We start from the raw sequence: 21,481 nt of genomic DNA, 5'->3' as shown, positions 1-21,481 counted from the left end.
ATATCAGGCACAAATCAAATATTATTTTCGGACTTCATGAAAACAAAACGCGCATGCCAAATATGAGCACAGGGTGGTGCTGTGCCCCACCTGCTTCCCTCCCAGTGCTCCACTGCCTGCAGAAGGCAGCTGGCTGCTGTCAGGGGACAGGCAGGGAGAGCAGGCACACGCAGGCTGAGCCCATCCCAGAGGCCACAGCAACGCAAAAAAAGGGATGAACGTCCCTTGGGTTTTCACCACCCTCAGCAGCCCTCATTAACAGAAAAAGTTTCATGTCTGCCTCCTAGAAAGATAAATCCTTAACAATGACTTTCCCTGCCTAATCCACTCAGATCCTGGCTGCAAACACTGCCTCTGAAAGCTAAACCTGTGGGATGAGGCTGGTACCTCCCACAGCCATAGACTCACACTCGCCAGCATCCACGAGCCCTGACTGCTTTCTGCCAAGACCACTGACTTCTAGCTTCATTTACTAAAACTTACCAGGCTTACATAATAAGAAAGAAAACTATATATGTTTAAGTATATTTTAAGCAACTTCTTTATATTCCAAATGCTTTGGAACATTAATCAATTTGAAATACAAATTTACGCAAAGGCAAGAAAGCCTTTTTAGAGCAAAGGGGATAACTTCAGTAACTCCATTAAGAACTTGTGGCACATTCTGAGAGATATGTTACAGAATAAAAATAAAGCATTAGTAGGAGCTGTAGCAGCTTTAGAAAAACAGGTTCTTATACTCCTCCCTCTTTTTTTGGCTCCTCAGAGCTTCCCGTTGCTTTTCCACATGCTCTTTGTTGCCCACTAGCTGCAAACTAGCTCACACCAAAGCCTCAGTCGGTTAGGGTTATATTTAAAATAAAAAAACCAAAGCAAGCTTTCTTTTTGTTTGTATTTTCCATGCTTGTATTTTCCTTTTACCCTTAATCCTTCCTGCTCCTTTCATTATTTCTTACATTTCTTCTGCTCCACACCAATGATTAATTTACTGAAAGTATAGCCCTGCACTAGAGATGGCCCAAAGGAAGTAAGTTCTGGTTAGATTGTCACATAACAGCTCCAAGTGAGGTTCCAAGCTGAGAAAGCCTCCATTAAGGAGTGTCCTAGGGAGCTGCTGCAGTGATCTCAAACAGTACAGCAGACTGAAAAGTGCTTTTACAGACAGAAGAAATGCATCAAGACAGAGACAGTGCTCTTACTTTTAGTCTGTCCAGTTCCTGTAGCTCCTTATTAGAACAGATGGCCGTGGGGGAATTTATTGCTCCACTTTGAGAGGATGTGCTGTCCTCACATTCGCTGAGTTGACGAGAGAGCTTCATGATGACTTCATCTTTAGCTTGAATAGTTTCCATCAACATTCCCAGCCGTTCATTGAGTTCTCCAACTTTACACTTCAAATTCTTGACTTCCTGCTGGAGACTATCTTTTTCCAGATTTAGCTTTTCAAGTTGATTATTGAGGCCCAAAATCTGGTCATCTTTTTGGTGCAACAGCTCTAATGTATCTTTGGGAACCCCCTCACAAAGGCGGCTTGCAAAGTATTTGTCATACTGGGAAGATCGGACTGTTTGCTGCAGAAGTCGAACAAGTTCCTGAGAATTACAAAACAACAGCAAAAAAACCTGGTGACATTTTAAGTTTCTAAATTTTATAGCTTAGAAATCTAAGGTCAAACAAAATAAAGTTTCTGCAATGGGTTAAGACCTCATGCTGGTGTTTTAAAGAGAAGAAGAAACACTTTACAACATGATTTCTAGCAGGCTAACACCTTACAATGACTGGCCTACAGAGATGGCTTCAGCGTCCTTCACTGAGCTAAGGATCCTGCCTGAAATAGCTGCAACAGGTTAAGGAAAAGGAGTGAACAGCTGAGGCCCAGCAGCTGTTGGAAGCTGAAAAAAGCCTTGCTTGCAAGAGAGGTATCCTGTTGTAGGGTGAACAGGAAGAGGCTCAAGCCCAAAAAGTTAACAGGAAATCGTTACAGAATGGAAAAAGCAAAGGTAACTAAGAGCTCTCTTCTCTAACGGATGTGGAGAAAATAAAAAGAGGTAAAAAACAAACTCTGCTTTGTCAAAAAGGAAGTCTGTGAAAGGCTGTTTAGAAAATCTTGCCACAGAAATGACCACCTAAGACACCGTTTTTCTTCTTATTAAAACAGAAGCAGCTGTGAATGAAGTGTTGCACTAGACCGGTGAGATTTCCCACAGCAGCAGGCTCAGAAGCTCAAATGTACTCCTAGGAAAGATGAGTACAAATATGGGGCTCAGACTCCTTCTCTGGCTTCCCTTTGATCACCTCACACATAGGAAAATACAAATAGCAGAAGCAGCAGCTCCACATTAGATCTAAAATATTTTTCTTCTTAAAATGAGTAGAAGTTCTTTCAGATAAAAGCAAGGTACTGAATAAATTGGAGTTCTGAGGGCACACAAGCATGGCCATCATGTGAGTGCAGTCTATATACACACATTATGGTTAGATCTATCTTACAAAACCCCTCCTGAGGAGAGAAAGAAGACAGGTTTATTTCCTGCCCACTGCACTAGCACTGAAAGAATCAAAAGACAAACAAAGAGAATCTGAAAGGAGAAGTTCCCAAGATATTTTATGTACATACAGAAAAAGAAGCTATGACTATCAGTCGGGATCCTGGCAGACACCAAACAAGTTAACTTCAGAGAACAAGGAAGACAGATAAACCAATTAATGAACAGTGTGCAAAGGAAGTTTTATTCAGGGATCTTATCTTCAACAGAAGTAAAAGATGGTCCTTCTTGTTTCAAGACTTTTTGCACATAAAAGTTTGTTTAGAACCATCATTTTATAACAACCAACCAGTTCTTAACATAGTGAGACTGCCAGAAAGGTTAAACTTCCAATCACCTGCCAGACCCATTTGCTTTTGTGCACTTTGCCTGAAGGTTTAATTACCTTTTGGCTCAAAAGATCTTTCTTCAGCTTCTCCAACTCTTCCTGCTGGCTTTGATACTTCAGCTGCAGTTCAGAGAGCAGTCTGTTCCCATTGCCAGAGCAGCACTCTGTTGGGGAGGAGTCGCTGCTGGTGCGGTTTTTGCTTGATCCAATCATATCCTTCAAGGGGCGCCTTGCTTTGTGTGGAATGCGGCCAAAATCAAATGGAAAAGCTGAACTAGTCAGTCCTGCATAAAACAATTTCTTCTAGTTCGGTTCACTTAGTAAAAAAGCATTTCAAAGCATTCAGATTTCCTTAAAAAATATATTCATTAACATCAGACTTTAAGCAGCTTTCAAACCACTCAATACAATAGTGTTAAACATGCCTCATTTTCCAAGTTGCATCTTTTGGTGGGGAAAAAAAAAGCACAAAAATATTCTCCCCTCCCAGATAAATTAAATAAATTTGGCTCATAAATAATAAATAAATAAATGGCTCATAAATTAACACTTTTCATATAAATCATGAAGAGAATTTTACAATTCATTACAGAAAATAAAAGGTATCCATAACTATGGCAAAGTAAACTTTACTTCAAATAATCAGAGCAAAACCATCTCTGATATCACAGCCTACTGCTCCTGTAAGAGGATTCAATGTAAGGTTCCACCTCCACATACAGGATATTTTCTAACAGATTAAATCACTTGGATATCACCTAAGGTGCTCTTAAAAGAGATGTAAAAATATCTTGACAAGGTTATTCCAGACACTGGTCAAATCTGAGAACCAGTTACAATACACAGATGAGCTGCTGCCTCATGTCCATCCCTACTTGTGCCCCATTTCAGAAGCAAGCCAAGGTAACAAGTACATACACAGAGTCTAAAGGCAACTCTGCTTCAGTGGGTGACACTCAAGGGAGCAATTACAGCCACCAGCACTTCCCTTTGCCTGGTTACTTTGCAAGTCACGTGACAAAACAAACCAGCAGCATGCTCAGGAAACCCACACCAGTGGATAACAAGGCTTTGTTTTTATTCTCTTGTATTTGAGTGGCAGAGGACCCCAAACACATCCTAAGAAATAGATTTTTAAAAAAATAGTTTACAGAGCTCTGGATGTGGTTTGTGAAGAAAAAGAAAAGCTTCCACTCATCTCCTAGAGACAGCCATAACAAGGTACTCTCTGCTAGACAAGGTAAGGCATATGATCCCCTTGCTTCCTCCACTTCTACCTTTACTTCCTTCTGCCAGGTGTTTCCTTTTTTCTTCCAGTGCCATTGAGTCCTCCAAGTCTTTTGGGGTTGGATCCAGCAATTCCCACTCCTCAGTGGTGTAAAATATACTCCTGCGATTGTCGTTACTTCCTTTTCTTAAGGAGGACATGGAATTTCTGTGAAAAGGCAGCAGGAAAATGTGACAAATATTTCTCCATTTTGCATTATTTTTATAAGGGGCTTTTCACAGTTCAAACAGTGCAAACTAAAAATAAGCTACAAACACAGACAAAATCAATACCAAATAAAAGCTCAAAGAAAACAAAACATACACTACCAAATAGCACTTGCAATCAACAGCTAAATTCCAAGAACAGAAGAATTATTTTACTTTAATGTTATGGTCTTTTGCATCCCCCTGTTTTAGCTTTGTTTTTGCAGGGGGCAAGTACAAAACAAAGTTAGGATTTACAAGCAGCATCTCTTTATTGATCAGCTGTAGTTTAGAATTTTAGGGTAACTGCCAAGCATTAAACTGAACAGCATGCAGTCAAAACACAAGTATGTTATAGTTCCATACTGGGGATTAAGGCAAAACTTGGGATCATCCAAGAGACCTGCTGCAGCTGAACTGCTGATGACAAGACTCCTTTACAGTTTTTCTTTTCTACGGTGGAACATGGCCAATTATCTGCAAGAACATTTCAGGGGCAGCCTCTGAATTCCAGCCAGGTAATTCTATAGGAGAACAATACATTTCCCAGCAGGATGAGATTACCTGACCCAGCTCCCCACAACCATCATGCACTCAGGAAATGTCCACTCTTACATCCATGAGTATTAATATAGCTCAGTGTTGCAAAGTCTTTGTTCAACTACATAAGAACATTCCAAATCAAACCATATGAACCAGTTTAATATTTTTGGCATAGAACTGGAAATATATTGAGTATCTCAGCATTTTCCACAGAGTCTGTGCAGGCTCACTAAGATGCTTTCACTCAATCATCCACATTCTCTCTCCAAAACTTAAGCAGAAAATAACCCATATTACACTTTCAAGATCATTTGATGATCCAAGCCAGTCTTTCAGCTTCACAAGAGATTTAACATCTCATCAACATGAACTCTAAGCCAATCATTAAGTAGTGCACAACTTTTATAATCTGATTACCTGATAAATATTTACAATTTAAAAATAATCCTAATGGTTATTAATAAAACTATTTCAGCAATCAATTTACAAGCTTGGCAAAGACTCATTTTCGCTACAGATTTCATTTTCTTCCAGAAAGAATCCTAATTCCTGTTGGGAGCAAGAAGCCTAATTTCTTTGTTCAGACATTCCACACAAATTATGTAGATCAAATTGGGCAATGACAGATTGGACACCCAATAGCAGTGAGGGTCTCAGGAGGTGCTCCCTGGCATCTCTACACCTCTTCTCCAAATGGTGGCTGATCTCTTACCAGGCAAAACTCCACATTCTCCCTTCTGTTCTCTGTGCCTGTTCTGCACTCACTCAGCCTTAACATTTAAAAGCCTGAACACCACCTTCTAAAGCTTGAAAAAACCACAAAGAACAAGTCAAGTGACTTCCAGAACAGCTTCTTTAAAGAACTGCTGTTAGGCCCATGAAAAATCATAGCTGATGCTGAGTTTTGTGAAGCTTTTGCACAAGTTTGTTCAGGGCATTCAAGCAGCAGTCCTCCAAAGCTTTCTATTAGATTAAAATATTACAAAAGAATAAATAGATAAATTTGAAAACAGCATTTATTTCCCTAACTACAATCGGGCAACTTACACAAGAGCCAATCATATGATCTAATGAGTCTCTATTTTTAAATGTTTTGGGTTTAAGTCTTGTTTTTATGGTTATATAACTGGAGGTTACAGTAATTCAGTATGCTTCCAAATCTATATTCTGCGTAAATAAGTAGGTGAGAGCAAGAAAATGAAAAAAAAAAAAAAATCAAGCCTAAATGTCTGTATACATCAAAGTGTATTTTTAAAAGTAGAGAAGCGCATTTCAACTTTAATTATTGTAAATATATACACTGCTTAACTCCAAGACATATTTTTCTTCCCCTCTCCCCCCCATTATTACATCACTACTGCTACCTACCTAGGATGCAAATACAGCTATTATAGCAATATCTTCTCTGTCAGACAGCATCACACTAAATGGGTGTAAATGTATTCAGGAGGGAGGGCAAAGGCTTTTACTGAGACATCTACACACCTTAATAGAAATTCATAAATATAAATCAAAAACATGCTCACAGCAAGAGAGGAAGCTCTCTGCAGTTTTAGACACACTTTAATCCATCCTCTAACACTGGGGCTGTAACTGATCACAACCCAGTAAGACACTGCATAGAGCACACATATTCCAAAGGCTGCCACATCTTCCCCCATCCCAAATGGTACAGAACTGCTGGAGAAGGGAGGAAAACAACCAACCACAACACGAGGAAAAAAAACCAAAACAACCCACAGCCAAAACCAGCACCATCTGGTAACCTCTCAGATCTCTAAACCAGAAAGCTTTAAAGGGGATCTGTTTAACTTTGCACTGCTGATGAAAATGAACATTCTCCTCCCAGCTCAAGAAGGACATGCTTTACATGCTGTAGTTTTTTTAACCAAAGCTACAGCTCTGCTTTGTGAGCTGCCCTGCATTAGCACTGTAACATGCTTTAAGCAGAAGTAGAAAATCCATCTATGTGGGCCAAGAAAACCACAAAATTCTTTAGAAAGAAACCCAGCAGGAGAGCTGAAAACCAATGGGACTGCTTTCCTTAAAGCAATTAATACTAGAGAGTAAATCATTGTGAGGGGTTTTGATGTTGTAGAGAAGGGGTCTGCCACATTTTTGGTCAAGAATTTGAACTACATCCACTTCAAATCTGTGTCCACTTCAAATGTGTTTTCATTTCTTTTAAGAAGAAAACAAAACCCAAAGATTTATATTGGTTTGATTTTCATCACCAAAAATAGTTCCTATGCACTGAGTACTAGGACTAATACAATGCTGGGAATTGACTGCTCCATGAAAAAGCAGCAGTAGCTGAGAATACAACTCAGCCTTAACAACCTCTGGGGTTCAGAGTGCAAAGCCATCACTGGAAGTGCTGTACAAGACTTTTCAGCTATCAGTGATGCTACACAATAATAAACAATACTGCTCCCTTAAACCTTCAAACAGTAAATAGAGTAAAGAGTCTGTTTACTTGAAGAGATACAACAAACAAACCCAACCCATCACCTCCCATCATTCTAAGTTCCATTGACCACACAGCAATGTAGGAAATAGTCTTGGTCAGGAACTACCAATCCCATGGGAACTCTTTGTCCCAGGTTCACAACTTACTTGATCTCAGTACTCCATTGTTTAAGTGAGAAATTGATGGCACTTCCTTGGACTGGTGCAGGCTGGGAAGCTGCTTGTTCCCCCACCAGGTCTGTAGGAGAAGTCTCCACAGCTAGAATATTTCTAGCTCTCTCTGCTGAAGCATTTTGATTTAGGATACTTATATCTACATTAAAAGGAAAAAAAAAGAGAGAGAGAGAAAAAATAAACATAATCTTCAAAAAGTAAAAGAATATTGACTCTGTAAAGTCATAGACTGCTAAGCCTGCTAGTGACATTGTTCAGGGCTTACTTGAAATTGCTAAAAACAAAAAACTTTAGAAAACATTCAGTTCTAATGAATCTTATAAATCACAAACTTCTCAGTCAGATCTCACTGTGGCCACATACTTTTGATAACAGACAGGACCTGTGTGATGCTTACAAAGCATTATTTCATGAGTCAGCGACAAAACAGGCAATCAGAACCAAGTCCAGAACAGTGTCACAAAAACACTGACCCAGCTCTCATCCTGTAAGTTATTCATCCCAAAAGTGACTCTGCTGCTGCAAGTCAGTGACCTTCACAGCCCTGAGGCAGAGCTGTGCAAGGCCAGGCTGGGCACTGCCAGAACCAAGAATGCTGGCACAGCTCTGCAGGACATCAGACACCTCCTGCACCAGGGAGGGCTCCTGAATGCAGCTCCTCCTCAAGCCAGCCCAGGCAAATCTCCTGTGCACTGCAGCAAGTGGGGCCCCATGGTCAGGCCCTGCAGAGCTGCAGAACAGCTCTGACTGTGCAACTGCACAGGCTGACCCAACCAGCACACCAGGGCTCCAACACATCACCCTGACAAACACAGCCTGCACAACCTGCAGTGCCTGTGCTACCTCTGTGCTTCCATTAGTCTGGAGAGCTGCTGTCTCCCTCCAGGAGAGGGAGTAAAAAAATACAGAATATACTATGAGTAGCAAAAAGCATTAGAGAGAAGCATAAAGTGGTTTACAATCTTCTACAAACCCTCTGAAAAGGCAAGTTAAACAAACTCAATTGCAATTTTCAGTCTTGATATAATTCATAAAGTACTGAAGTGGATTAAAGATTTTTTTGACAACACTCTCAGACTTGATTCAGCATTTATATTAGCAAGTAACACATTGGATGGGCTCTGACTTAAAACCCTAGGAAATTATGATACCCTCTTTTATCCCTGGTGAGTCTTTCAGCCTTTGCTCTGACAATTGCTTGGCACCAGCAGAGACCATCTTTAAGCAAACCCTACCCTTCAATTACCCAGGGGGTTACTTTTACCAAGTATCAAAGATTAGAAGTAGAAAGAACATTCTGTGATAAAGAAAATGAAATATTAAAGATCTCTGACACTAGGAATGTCTCAAACCCTTGAAAAATGGTATCTGACACAGAAATGTATCATATCATGTTTCAAATAGAGGTACAAGTTACACTGCCTTGATTTTTATAAACAGATACTTCAGGGCCTTATCAGCCAAAGGGAATTCCAAGTTCTTTTGCACTGTGGCTGTTCTAACTAAGCACAGTTCAGCTAAAATAGCTTAGATAAAACTAAACATGGGATTATATTTACTGTCTAATGAAGAGGAAAGAGAATAAGTAGGTTTTAACTACAAAATAATAATTAAAAACAAAACCAAACCCAACCCTCTCCCTTCCCCCCAGAAAACCCAAACTTCCAAAAGTGGGAAAAAACCCAACCCAAGCCACAATGCAGAGACAAAAATTTCATGGACACTCAAAGCCAAGGTGGAACACTAACATTCTGCCTTTACACTTACAGCTTGTTTCATCTTCTACCTGTGTGATTCTGCTAAGTCCTTTTAGAGGATGGTCCAGGTAAAGGAACTGCTCAAGAGCTGAATTCCCAACAAATGCATTTCCCCTCCCAGACATGCCAATTGTCTGGATGTGGCACCCTGAGGTTGCTCACTGGACATCATTCCCTGCCCACACCAGCCAGGAGCTTTGTTAGAGGCATGGACTGCACAGCACACAAAGCACAGCAAATTATAGTGGCTGCTTGTGCAACCTCCAAGTAAAAAAAAAATCTTTTTTTGGAACTTATTTCAAAACACAACAATCTTATAAATACGTGGCATTGCACATTTTATTAACACAAATTAAGAACTGAAATAATCAAAACTACATTAACATTTTAGATTTCAAGAAAAAAGAATAATGCCACATGGTATAAAGAATAAATAATTTATTTGACTTCCATGGTAGGAAGGCATCTCCACGACAAATCCTACAGTGTAATTACTGTTAATATTCAATTTCCCACATCCCACTTTGATAAAAACTTTGAAGTATTTTTCACTATGTTGAATGTTCTTAAAAACCTTTCAAGGCTGATCCACAAAGCTGTATCTAGCTCCATGCATGCCCCAGTTAGTCCAGGTTTCTGAACAGGGAGGGGAGAGGACAGGGGAGGACAGACAGGCAAGGCTGCAGTAAGCAGTTCTGGGTTTGGACAGAAGGCAGACTACTTCCCCATTTAAAACATTTGTGATAGCATCTGTACTTGAGCACCAGCAAAACAAACCAATTTCTATGCTCTGGTATAAAGCACAACACTGCATGCACATTCAATTCTTAAAAAAAAAAAAAAAAAAAAAAAAAAAAAAGAAGAAAAAAGCCACAAGACACATATCTTGGTCATCAACATGAAACCAGAGCCTTAGAGAATCCCGTAACTCTAGAAGAAACTCCTGGAGTACTTGATTAAAAAGAAGGAAAGAACAAGAATCAATCATTCTGGGTATCTGCATTTTCCCCAAAAGGAATCCCTACTTAAACACTTCAGCTGATGATAAGAGTTATCACTGGGATTTGTCCTAGAAAATGAGAGACTCTAGATGCAGCTCCACATTCTACATCATGCAGTTTAACTGCAGGCTACCCCTGAAAGGGATGGGCCTACTCAGCCCGTGCATGTTATGCTGACATTCCTAGTCCTGGATATAACAACAATAGTAATTTAAATTAAAAAAAAAAAAAACCAAAAAAAACAAAAAAAAAAAAAAAAAAAAAAAACAAAAAAAAAAAAACACATGAAGAGGTTCAGCTGGCTTTTCCAGAAAGCCCCTAATGACTTACAGAAAAAACCAGATCAGTGATGAAACAACTGGATGTGATGCAAACAGGTGCTGCAGTCACAGAGGCTTGTTTCACATTGTACCCAAGCTCTGAGGGAAGTAGCACAAAAAAGAACAGATTCTGTGGCCAAGTTACACATTACAGTTGATGTGATCCAACACCCTGCTGCCAAGAGGGCAGGCCTGTCTGCTGCCTTACTCTGCCTTCCTGTATTTGGTTGCTGTGCCTTGTTCCCTCCTGTCCACCAGCTGTGCAATCACCTGATTGCACACTGAACATATTCCACTCATCAATCTAGCAGAAATGAAAAAAAGTGCTCCTTTCTGGCTAATATATGACCTCAACCTACTCAGCACAGGGTCAGTTAAACACAACAAAAAAGGGAGCCTGTGCAGCAGAGAACAAGAGGCTGAAGGCAGAAAAACAAAGGGCTGAAAGAGCCAAAGCCTGTTCCCTTTTGCAACACTTAGATTTTTGTCCACCAATACATGTGCTCTGCATCTGCATGGCTTGACAAGCTGCTACCCAGACTGGATACTGCCAAAAAAAGGGGTCTCAAACCATCCCACGTGGCATTCCCAACAATTCTCTTGGGCTAATCCTGCCATTCACCTGTCCCTACAGCAAACCACTTCTGGAAACTACACTGGCCAAAAAACTCATCTGGAGAAGAGGCTGACTGCTGCTGCCTGCAGACCCTGCACTAGCACATGGCAGGGCCAGCCTGCAGCAGCTCAGGGGCTGGGCTCTGCTCTCTGCAGGAGCTGCTGCAGTGCCTGCCAGGCCCAGCTGAGCCCCAGCAAACACATGTGAGGCTGGCTGTGCTGAGCAAGCAGCCACAAGCAGCACATTCTCTCAAAGGAGAGAATGGGTTAGAGGACAACACTAAAACGGGACCTGAAACTCAGGAGGGGACAAGGTGTGACAACAACAGCTCAGCACTGCTGGGTTTACAGGGGAGCAAAGTGACATCAACCAAATGTGACACCTGTTGATGAAATATGCCAACCACAAGACTGCTTAAACCCAGGAGAGCCTTACTAATGCCTAACTTGGCACAGAATTGGATTTTACTCAATCTTATTTATGGACAACAGAAATCAGCAAGGAATCCATTTCTGTAGGGATTGAGGAATAAAACAATTCACAAGTGCTTGTGCAATGTAGTAAAAAATGCAGAGTAACTCTGTATAATGTTGATAACTCTGACACTAGTGTAGAATTATGTTTTCCTTGCCTAAAGGTATTTCACAGACTGAACTTCACTTATGTAACATCAGTGCAGACTGTCTTTCAGTTTTGAAGGCACTGCATTTTTATCAAAGTCAGACAGATCCACCACACCATACCTTTTCAGGAACAAAGCATGGTCATCCAGAAAGCAAAATATACCTGTTCCCATTAAAAACTGAAGTCTACATCTCAGGATATTTACCATACTAACTTTTTAAGATGTTGCAACCACTAAAAGACAACTTACCTAAGCTTAATGAAACCCAGCTGTAAGACTACTCAATTTTATTTCACTTGTAAAAATCTGTTTTTCAAGAAATCAACAGATTTTGTAAAGGATATAAAATCACATTTATGTTAAATATTGTAGCATATGCAAAGTTTACATAGAGTTACTTGATGAAAAGATGTGAAAAGGCTTTCTTAAGGCAGTTCTGTACCCCAGTGCAACTCGTGGTGTTGATGAACTGACACTGAGGAGAGCTGTGCCCTCTGTTGTCACTCAGGTTCCCAACGTACCAGGGTTGTCTTTGGCAACGAGCCCTTTGGAGAAGTCACTGGGCGTGGGGGAGGTGCGGCTGTCCAGGTTGTGGCAGTACTCCCACCTCTTCTGCTGCAGCTCCTGGAGCCAGTAGGTCGTGTCCTGCCGAGTCGCAGCCTGCAGGACACGGGAGCAGAGAGCTGTGAGACCCCTGCACGCCCTTGGAATGAACACAGTCATTCCAAGTGCAATGATAAACTCACACCTGTGTGCCCTTGTAATGAACACAGTCATTCCAAGTGCAATGATAAACTCACACCTGTGTGCCCTTGGAATGAACACAGTCATTCCAAGTGCAATGATAAACTCACACCTGTATGCCCTTGTACATGAACACAGTCATTCCAAGTGCAATGATAAACTCACACCTGTATGCCCTTGTACATGAACACAGTCATTCCAAGTGCAATGATAAACTCACACCTGTGTGCCCTTGTAATGAACACAGTCATTCCAAGTGCAATAATAAACCCCACACAGATCAGCAGCAGATCACCAAGGTACCATCACTCAAAATCAGTATGATTTTAAAGGAATAACCACAATGGACCAGGTGCACCTTGTGGTCACATGCACATCCATGATTTTCACACCAGAATTTTTCATTAGAAGTAGTCTTGTGCATTCCTTTTCTTCAGTTTTACACTCAAACTTTAGAAAATGCAGTAGCATCTTATATTTTACACACCAAGTACTGTTTGAACATATAACTACAAATGTATATTATTGGAAGAAATCCCATACACATTCCAGAAGATTCCCATTTTCTTTTAACTTGTTTTCTTACCAGCAGAAACCAAAGATGAATAATGCATTGCAATGCCTCTTACTTTAATGACTAAATCTGCATACCGTATTTCCTGATGATACCATGAGGTAACCACCTTCTACAGAAAAATCATATTCAAAACAAAAAAAACCCCATAACCCAACATTAATGCCTAATCTACAAGACTCCAGTCAAAAATATGAATGGGCAGTAAGTGAGGAAGAATTCAAACATACCTTGAATCAGAGCTCTAAGTCATTTCAAAGCACGTGAAATGACAATATACAAATACCAAGAAGAGACAAGTGAAAGTATCTGACACTGCAGGTGCTCTCATGGAAAAGTAATTGTTATTTCAACATACCTCTCCAGCTGCCAGTCTAGGACAAGCACCTGACCTGGTAACATGGATTGTTTAGGAACAAAAAAATTAGCACTGATGAGAAGACACTCCCCTAACTCCTCTGGCTTGTTAGCACATGGAGTGCTTATCTTTTAGCTGGCCTTTCTCCTACCTCCTCCCAAAGTGCATGAGGGCATTATCAGTGGAAAAGAGGACTATGTTTACTCCTTAAAGACAACCTAATTTCAAACAGTTTTTTGTTCTATTCCTCAGAAATTCAGAGGGCACCTGTGCAAGGTACAGCTGCAAAAGAATGGAGAGCAACAAACAACACATATTTACATATAAAGGCATACAGAAAGTGCTGCACAAAGCACAGCAATGGCACAGAATTGTCTACATTTCTCACATAAGTACACTTCTGGTCTAGTAAAACTGAAGATTCATTGGCCACTATATTTTGGCCCCAAGAGCAGCTAATGACAACACAAAGCATAAACAGCACAACAAACAAAAACTGATGCTTCCCCAGGGTGCTCTCTCTGATTCAGCAATTTGTAATCTCCGTTTAATCATGAGAGAGATGAATTTTTATTTTACCTTTTGGCTCTTTGTACCCCTACGAGCTTTAACACCCATGATACCCTACAGCAAATGGCTCCAAAGGACCATTCAAGGAGATTAAGCAGAAAACCTCAGTTATTCCTGAAGCTGCTGCCCCAGCTCCTTTCAGTACATTATGCACATGGCAGGATACAAGATATATAAATCAAATAAACATTCATAAATCAAGAAGTGAAACAAACAAGTGACACATGAGAACACTGCAGAGCCAGTTAGTAAGAAAGATATGTAACCAAGATACTTCTAATCTGAAATGGAAATCACCTTCATGTATTATTTTTTGCTTACTCACAGGAAACCAGAGAAAACCATTTCCCTCACAAAAAAATACATAGGGTAAAGAATAGTTCAGAAGGGCAAAGAACTGGACTCTGGGCAATGCCAATCCCCACAGCCACCTCTGGCAGTTTGGGAATGACCACCACAGGAGCAGGATTTTAAGTCTACAGACTACAGTCACTTCTTGTCAGGAGTAAACATCTCCCCTTCTACTCCTAGCACTGAAGTATTTCCTTTGGAGCTTTAACCAGTGGGAAAACTTCAGTCCTGGCAAATATGAGAGCTTATACTTCCTTTAGAGACACCTGCTCACAGGCCATGTAAAGCAATGTTTTACTGTGCCCCAGCAAAAACCACCAAGAATTCAAACAGCTTCCACTAACACAGGATGCAGTGCTTACGTGGTTCTCTGCTACCACAACACAGCTAATGAGGCAACCCACCTGCAGTCAGTCTAAGTCATACCTACAATTACCTTCTGCCCATGACTTCTTGAACCTCATGACCTCTCTCACAACTTGTCCCGCTCCCATCTCTCCAATCACCCTCAGAGAGCAGTGAATCAGGGTTCCTGGAGTTGCTCCTTGCTGCTTTCCAATTCCCAGCTGCATGAGGCACACTCAGCTGCCAGGGGAGGCTGTTACACACAGGGCCAGGCAGCCGTGCCCACCCTCCAGTACAAAGTGCCAAGGCAGAGCAGCACAGGCTTCTCAGGCCCCTGCTTTAAGTGATTTCCCCAAGAATTACTCCGTGCCCTCCTGCTGCTCCCAGCCTGTTACCTTGCCTTTTTTTCCCTCCCGTACACAGTCCTCCTCTTCTGAAGTCTTCCTCTCCCTTTGAACAGTTTTGGCTGACTTTATTACAGGCATCTCAGTTATTTACAACTAAAAGAATATCCTAAAAAATCTCTGTTAAAATTAGTTTTGTTTAAATAAAATTAATCATTTAAGCTGTTGTTTGAAATAGACTGTTTAAAAAAATCAAAACAAAATAAAACCAAGAACCACACATAGAATATTTAAGTCTTCATCTTCCCCTAATCATAAAGAGTACAAATTTTGAAACATATTTTTAAATTCACTTTATTTGTCAAAGAAAGGAACACTCCTATGCTTGCCTGTTTCTCATGACTTTTATTAGTATTTGGCTACTGCCCACCATGAGAGCCAAAACATTTAATTAAGCAGAGTAGCAATCAATTTCACAAAAGAATCCTTATAGCTACTAAGGTATTGCTAAGGTGCTTTCTTACTGCAGAGCCATGCAGTCACATTTTAATGGATGCACTTCTGTGAGGAGAAGAAAAACTACCATGGATGTCCCCTGAACTGGTGTGAAATAAGGAATTACTGTAAGTGTACTGCTGCAAACTTACAGGCAACACTAGGAGTAAAAGATGCTCTTAAGTGAAGAGCCATACAGCACCATGTAATTCTCAACTTAAGCAATGGAAAATTACTGCAATTTAATTTAAAATATTCCCCTAAATTCTTCCACAAAGAATGATGTAAAATTGTCACCTTCTGATCCAGACATGACAGAGAAGAATTATTTGAGGAAAACAGCCATGGACTGCCACTGGACACACTGGTGGAACACATATGCCAACATTAAATACTTTAAAGGAAGAGTCCAAAGAAATGCAAGAAGCAGACCTCACATTTTGAGAAATCCCATGAAAATTCTTGCTACATTTCTGAACACAGACAAACTCTCCCTCAAGCTATTCTGTAAAAAGGGAACATCACCAGAAAGTTTGCATTTCTTAAGATTTACTATTCCTGCTATGCTCAAACAGCAAATCTGGAGCCAGATGGCTTCTTCTGGAGGGCAGCCCAACTTTTAATTAAAGCACTGCAACCACTAACCAGCAAAGTTTTGAGCAAGAAGCATCAGCTCAAACAAACCACCCTCGGTGCTGAGCTCCCTCCTCTGCTGTGTCAGGCCCTGCAGCAAAACTGTTCAAGCTCAACATCACTGATCACTGACAAATTACAGCATCCACCCCTAAGCCACTCTCAGCTCAGCAAGTTTGGGGTCCAATACTTTGAAGCATCAGGGCCCTGAAATCTCTGAAATGTTTACACTTGGCCAATAGCCCAGAGAATTTTTCTTCTTTCACAACTCTGTGCAATTTCTGTTCCACTCCCAATTCACCACTATTCACAGAGAAGTGACCAGACACACAGTCCAGCATCACTGGCCAGAGTTCCTTTGGTTCTGAAGCAAGCAAAACATACCACCACAAGACACTGCTTTAAAAATAAATGAGAAATGCTGCCTTTGTTCATGTTTATGTATTCGTAATGTTAATTATTTCCCCCCTTAATACAAGGCCTTGCTGTGCAAACACAGCCAAATGTTCATTTGATAGTATTTACAGCATCCTAGTGTTACAGGACATATTTGCAGGATCAGTATTTGCATGCCTTTCCATGAAAATATTCTCAAACATAATTTATCCATATTCATAAAGTACACAATTTTCTGTGCTCCTTTACCTAAATGGATGGTATCTGTTATATATTTAAATGGAAAAGATTTTTACACACATTTAGCTTCTTCTGCACCTGTTGGAAATGTACAGAAAAAAACACAATCATACAAGTGGCAGGCTGGTTACCTACAGCTCTAAAATATGAACATTTTGCTTTATTTGCTGTAAAGGCTGCAGTATATTTTTTCCAAAATTCTTATCTGGGCAAAAAAGCTAGAGTACACCATAGAGTTCTCAGCTCCCAATACCTGACAAAAGGCTGAGCAATCAAGATGATGGAATCATTACACGAACACGAAACTGAGGCATGATAAGAAATAATGCATTCCTCAATAGCATCATCATTTCAATCTGGAATTCCAGCAGCTTGTTTTTTATTGGCCTTCTTAGTCTGTAACACTGAATGGGAAAGGCCAGATCACAAGATGTGGAAATTTTGAACAAACAGCAAATTGAGGAAAACAAAGCATGTGAATTACAGGCTGAAGAATACATTTCACTTGACTTTATTCCTCGTGCCCTGTGTGTAATGTTTTCTTGACAGAAAATCACATTTGCTTTTAACAGGGGCTGGATTGGAGGGGGAGGGAGAGGGGTTGGGGTGTATGGGTTTTTTCATTTACCATCTTGAATTAATTTGCAATTCTACCTAAGTTAGCTGAGGATGCTTTTAAAGGCCTTAAAGAGTTATCATGCTGGACTGAAGAAAATTAATTTCAGCTTCAAAACCAGCCACAAAATGCCAGATGGTCCTGCAATATCCCTTAAGATTTTCATTAACTCTTTCTTTACTATATAAACACCTACAACACAACATCATCTTTATGTACAATTATGTGGCTGCTTCAGGGCATCACAACACAAAATTATCTTTTTCTGCTAATCGCAGAAATTAATTTGACTTTCTTGACTGGCACCATTTCTCAATCCCCATAAGGGAAACATGAACAAAGTTCCCAATCTGTGCATGTTCTTTCCTCGAGAGCACTGGAAAAAAATTAACACATAAAATATGGGCAGAGTAGCAACATCACAGGCCAAAATCTACAAAATAAGAAAAAATGAAAAAGAAACCTTCCATGTCTTACATTTGTATATCAGTGTTGAGGATGATTTGTGTCTTCATGACTGCAGAAGACATCCAAGGCTGCTGCCAAAGTACTGTCTGACAGACAGTCAAACATGGCACATAACATTTCACACTGCAATCTTTATCACAAATCCTGTGTTTCTCAACAAAACCCCTCCTGTTCAAAAGGCACCCCCAACACAAAACTTTTCTGAAGATCTCCATGTAAAATCACAAAATCACTAGATGCTAATTAAAACAAAGAAAACTCCTCAAACTATTGAAAGTAAAGCTTAAACCAAGTGTGCAGTTTTAATGCTCATAACACAAACACTTGGGCTATAAAGGCAGAGTCATTGAAAGTAGTAAAATCTTTTACAACTATACAAAGGTAGTTTTTATGTGCAACTGACTACACTGCTTTTACCTAAGCAAATACTGTTAAAATTATTATTGTATTAGTTTCCTAGGTAAATAAATTTCCTATTCTCCAGTAAAGCATGTTAATGAGTCAGTATTTTGACATTTATACTCATCAAAACAGAATGCTGAAAGCTTGACACAATCATGCTCCACAGCCCCAGCAGGTATCATGACTGCTCAAATCTCCACTGTTAAATAAGTATGTAAGAGGTATTTTCCAGGATTCAATAGGAAGTTCTACTGCTTAACACTTAACGGATTATGTTCTAATACTGTTTCTCAGAAAGTACACAGTTCATGTGAAAAGTTACATTCTATACAGAAGAACACTCTTTGAAGGACACGTATCTGCCTTAACAGAATTCAAAAACAATGGATGCTCAGAATAATTTATTTCTTCTTTACTGAGTCAAAATGGTTTCCCTGTTGGCTTTTTTTCCTAAGCATGACAATAGAGGAAAGATATCTTAAATAATCCAAACATTTACCTCTTGTCCTACGAAAATGTGAGTCCTTGAACAGACAAGGCGATAAGCAGCTCTGCTACTATGAGGAAACAATTCTCCCTCCTCTTCCTTCCTCCCAAAGCAGCCTAGACGCAGACTCCTGCCACGCATCATCTTTTCAACATAAACACTCCAAAACTGAAACCCGACCACTCCCTCCAAACTTCCAAAACCTCAACCCGTCAGATTTCCTCGGAATTTTTTTTTCCTGCCCAGACGATTCCAGAGAAGCCACTCAGCCCATGCTCAGTAGAAGCATTTCCTCCTCAGAGGAGGAGCACGGTAAACACGAAATCGTAAAGGAGAAATTCGCAACTAACAGGCAGCTGGGGCCAGCCCGGTACTGCCGATCTCCGCGGCGTTTGCGAAACAGCACCTTCCTTCCTACAGCAGCCGCACGGAGCGGCGGAGGGGCCCCGCCGGCCGGGGCGGTGCCGCGGGCTGAGGGCGCGGGCGGCACCGGGGAGGGGGCCGGGGCCGGGGCCGGGGCAGGAGCGGCGATGGGTCCCGCCCGCCCCGGGCCTACCTTGAGAACGGTGACGGCCCCGCCGGGGCTGTGCACCTCGAAGGCGGTGAGCTCGTCCCCCGAAGCGGCCGCGCCGGCCTCGGGCTGGTGGTAGCTGAAGCAGGAGGAGGCGATGTCCAGGTGCCCGAGGGGCAGCGGCTCCTGCGGCCCCTTGAAGTAGTAGAGGTAGCAGCGGCGGGGGTCGAACACGAACCAGCGGCTGCGGAAGCCGCGCAGGGGCCCCTTGCCCGACAGCTTCTGCAGGTACCCGCAGAGCTTGGGGGTGCCGGGGCCGGGCTGCTCCCCGGCCAGACCCTCCTCCCCCTCCGAGCCCGCCGCCGGCATCGCCTCGCCCGCCGCGGACGCAGCCCCGGGGCCGCGCAGGGAGCGGGGACGGCCCGACCCGCGCCCGCCGCCTCTCGGGACTTGTAGTGCGGTGCGGGCCCGCCCCGCCGGCCCCGGCAGCGCCGGCACCGCGCCCGCCCCGGCCGAGCGCGACTCCCGAGCGCGGCCCCGCCGCCGCCGCCGCCCCGGCCCCGAGCCCCGGCTCGGCCCTGCCCCAGGAAATCGGCCGCTGCTGACGTGGGACGGCGCTCCCCGCTCCGCACGCACCGTGCCGGGCTCCCGTGCTGCCGGGCTCCGGCACTTTTCTGACCGAATCAAACACAGTTTTCCAAATCATACCTTGGCCTATGATCAGATTAAAACCCTTCTCTTGTAGTCTCGTGTAGTCTCCTATTCTGAATCTTATCCTTGCCCGGCATCGCAGCAGCAGACAAAGGAGCGCCAAAAATATACGGAAAATGAAGGCGCATCACTGGGTAAAAAGCTGTATTTTACAGGGATTAGGCTTGTGAATGACTACAGACCAAACTCTTTTTTTTTTTTTTTTCTTTTTTTTTTCCCCACTGAAACGCCTAGCACGTTTTGGGCTCTAGGGAACTTCTGGTGTTAATAATAAGGAACTTCTAACTGGAAATTTGGCTGTGAAGACACCAGGCTACCACAGGGAGGTACACGTAACTTCATTTCTCTGAGTGTTCGGAGCACAGTATATGCGTGTTTCCTTTAAACATGCCTAATGCTCTGATACTAATACAGAAAACAGTCTGGTGTGGCATAATCATCCAAAAATGGGAGGAGATTGTTCCATGTTTAATGACATACAGCTTTTCATTCTCACCCCTAAATACAGCAAGGAAGGTTTGCTGTCAAAATAGTTGTTGAAGCTAATATGTGCTATGGTGTTTTTATCAGTACAATGCTATTTATGAAATAGCATCTGGCTGAATTTTTACAGTTTGGAGGTTCCAGTTACCCAGAAATCCTAAATGCTCCAGAGCTTCTCACTCTGTCCTCATTTTTAAATGCCTTAATTTCTCATTAAAAAGTAACTGTCTCATCAGAAAATATTTTCATTCTGTGGTAAAGCATATAAAGGATATAAAGCACCTGAGTATTTTTATGATTGCTGCAGCATTCCTAAAGTCCTCCCCTGTGGCTGCCACCTCCCGACCAGAAATGTGCCAAGTGAGGAGACAGCCAGTGTTCTGCTGGCAGGAAAACATGAGTGATTTGTTACAGAAAATGAGGTGTGGAAATTCCCTCCCCAGTCAACTCACATGACGTAAGCGGGATCTACTGAAAGATTGCAAATTAAGGCTAGACATTTTTCTTTTGGGATTCTTTTAGTAAATGTGGACAGTAAGAAGGGTTGATCCTACTTTAATAACAGGTCAATAATGTTTCTTCCACACGTACTGCTCAGTCTCTTCTTCCCCAAATACAAAGTATTCATCATGCTCTTTGTTGCCAAGTGTCATTTGCCAGAGCATGAGTTACACAGGGGAAACACTGATTCCCTTTGGAAGCTGCCGCTCCCTTATCTCAGCCATTTAGACAAGTTGAAGTGCCCCAGCACTTGTCCCTGATCTGTTACATTATCTCATCAGTGTACTGAAGTGTGGCCTTGTTCTCTGTGAGCTGAGCACCCATGACTCCTGCTGGCTATCAGTGATTACATCCTGCAGCAAACCAAAGAATCACAGGATCCCAAATCCTCAAAACTTTT

General features: G+C 41.8%; 1 protein-coding gene across 3 annotated transcripts in view; it reads right to left on the bottom strand.

Annotated features, from left to right (window-relative positions):
• TBC1D2B (TBC1 domain family member 2B) overlaps positions 1-19,756 on the bottom strand; it is a 31,402-nt gene extending 11,646 nt beyond the window's left edge. For 2 of the 3 annotated variants that reach the window (XM_058033578.1, XM_058033579.1), the window contains exons 1-6: positions 19,432-19,756; positions 12,374-12,512; positions 7,507-7,672; positions 4,152-4,309; positions 2,932-3,158; positions 1,200-1,592 (exon numbers count right to left, since the gene is read on the bottom strand). In XM_058033578.1, coding sequence (XP_057889561.1) covers positions 1,200-1,592; positions 2,932-3,158; positions 4,152-4,309; positions 7,507-7,672; positions 12,374-12,512; positions 19,432-19,755 — 1,407 coding nt within the window. In that variant the 5' untranslated portion in view covers position 19,756. The remainder of the gene's footprint in view (positions 1-1,199; positions 1,593-2,931; positions 3,159-4,151; positions 4,310-7,506; positions 7,673-12,373; positions 12,513-19,431) is intronic. The other variant, XM_058033580.1, reaches the window with a different exon arrangement.
• Between the last annotated feature and the right edge of the window lie 1,725 nt (positions 19,757-21,481).

The sequence above is a fragment of the Melospiza georgiana genome, chromosome 13 (genome assembly GCF_028018845.1).
Source record: "Melospiza georgiana isolate bMelGeo1 chromosome 13, bMelGeo1.pri, whole genome shotgun sequence".
Lineage (NCBI taxonomy): Eukaryota > Metazoa > Chordata > Aves > Passeriformes > Passerellidae > Melospiza > Melospiza georgiana.
The sequence above is the reverse complement of the archived record's forward strand: the minus strand, read 5'-3'. Positions and strand labels throughout refer to the sequence as shown.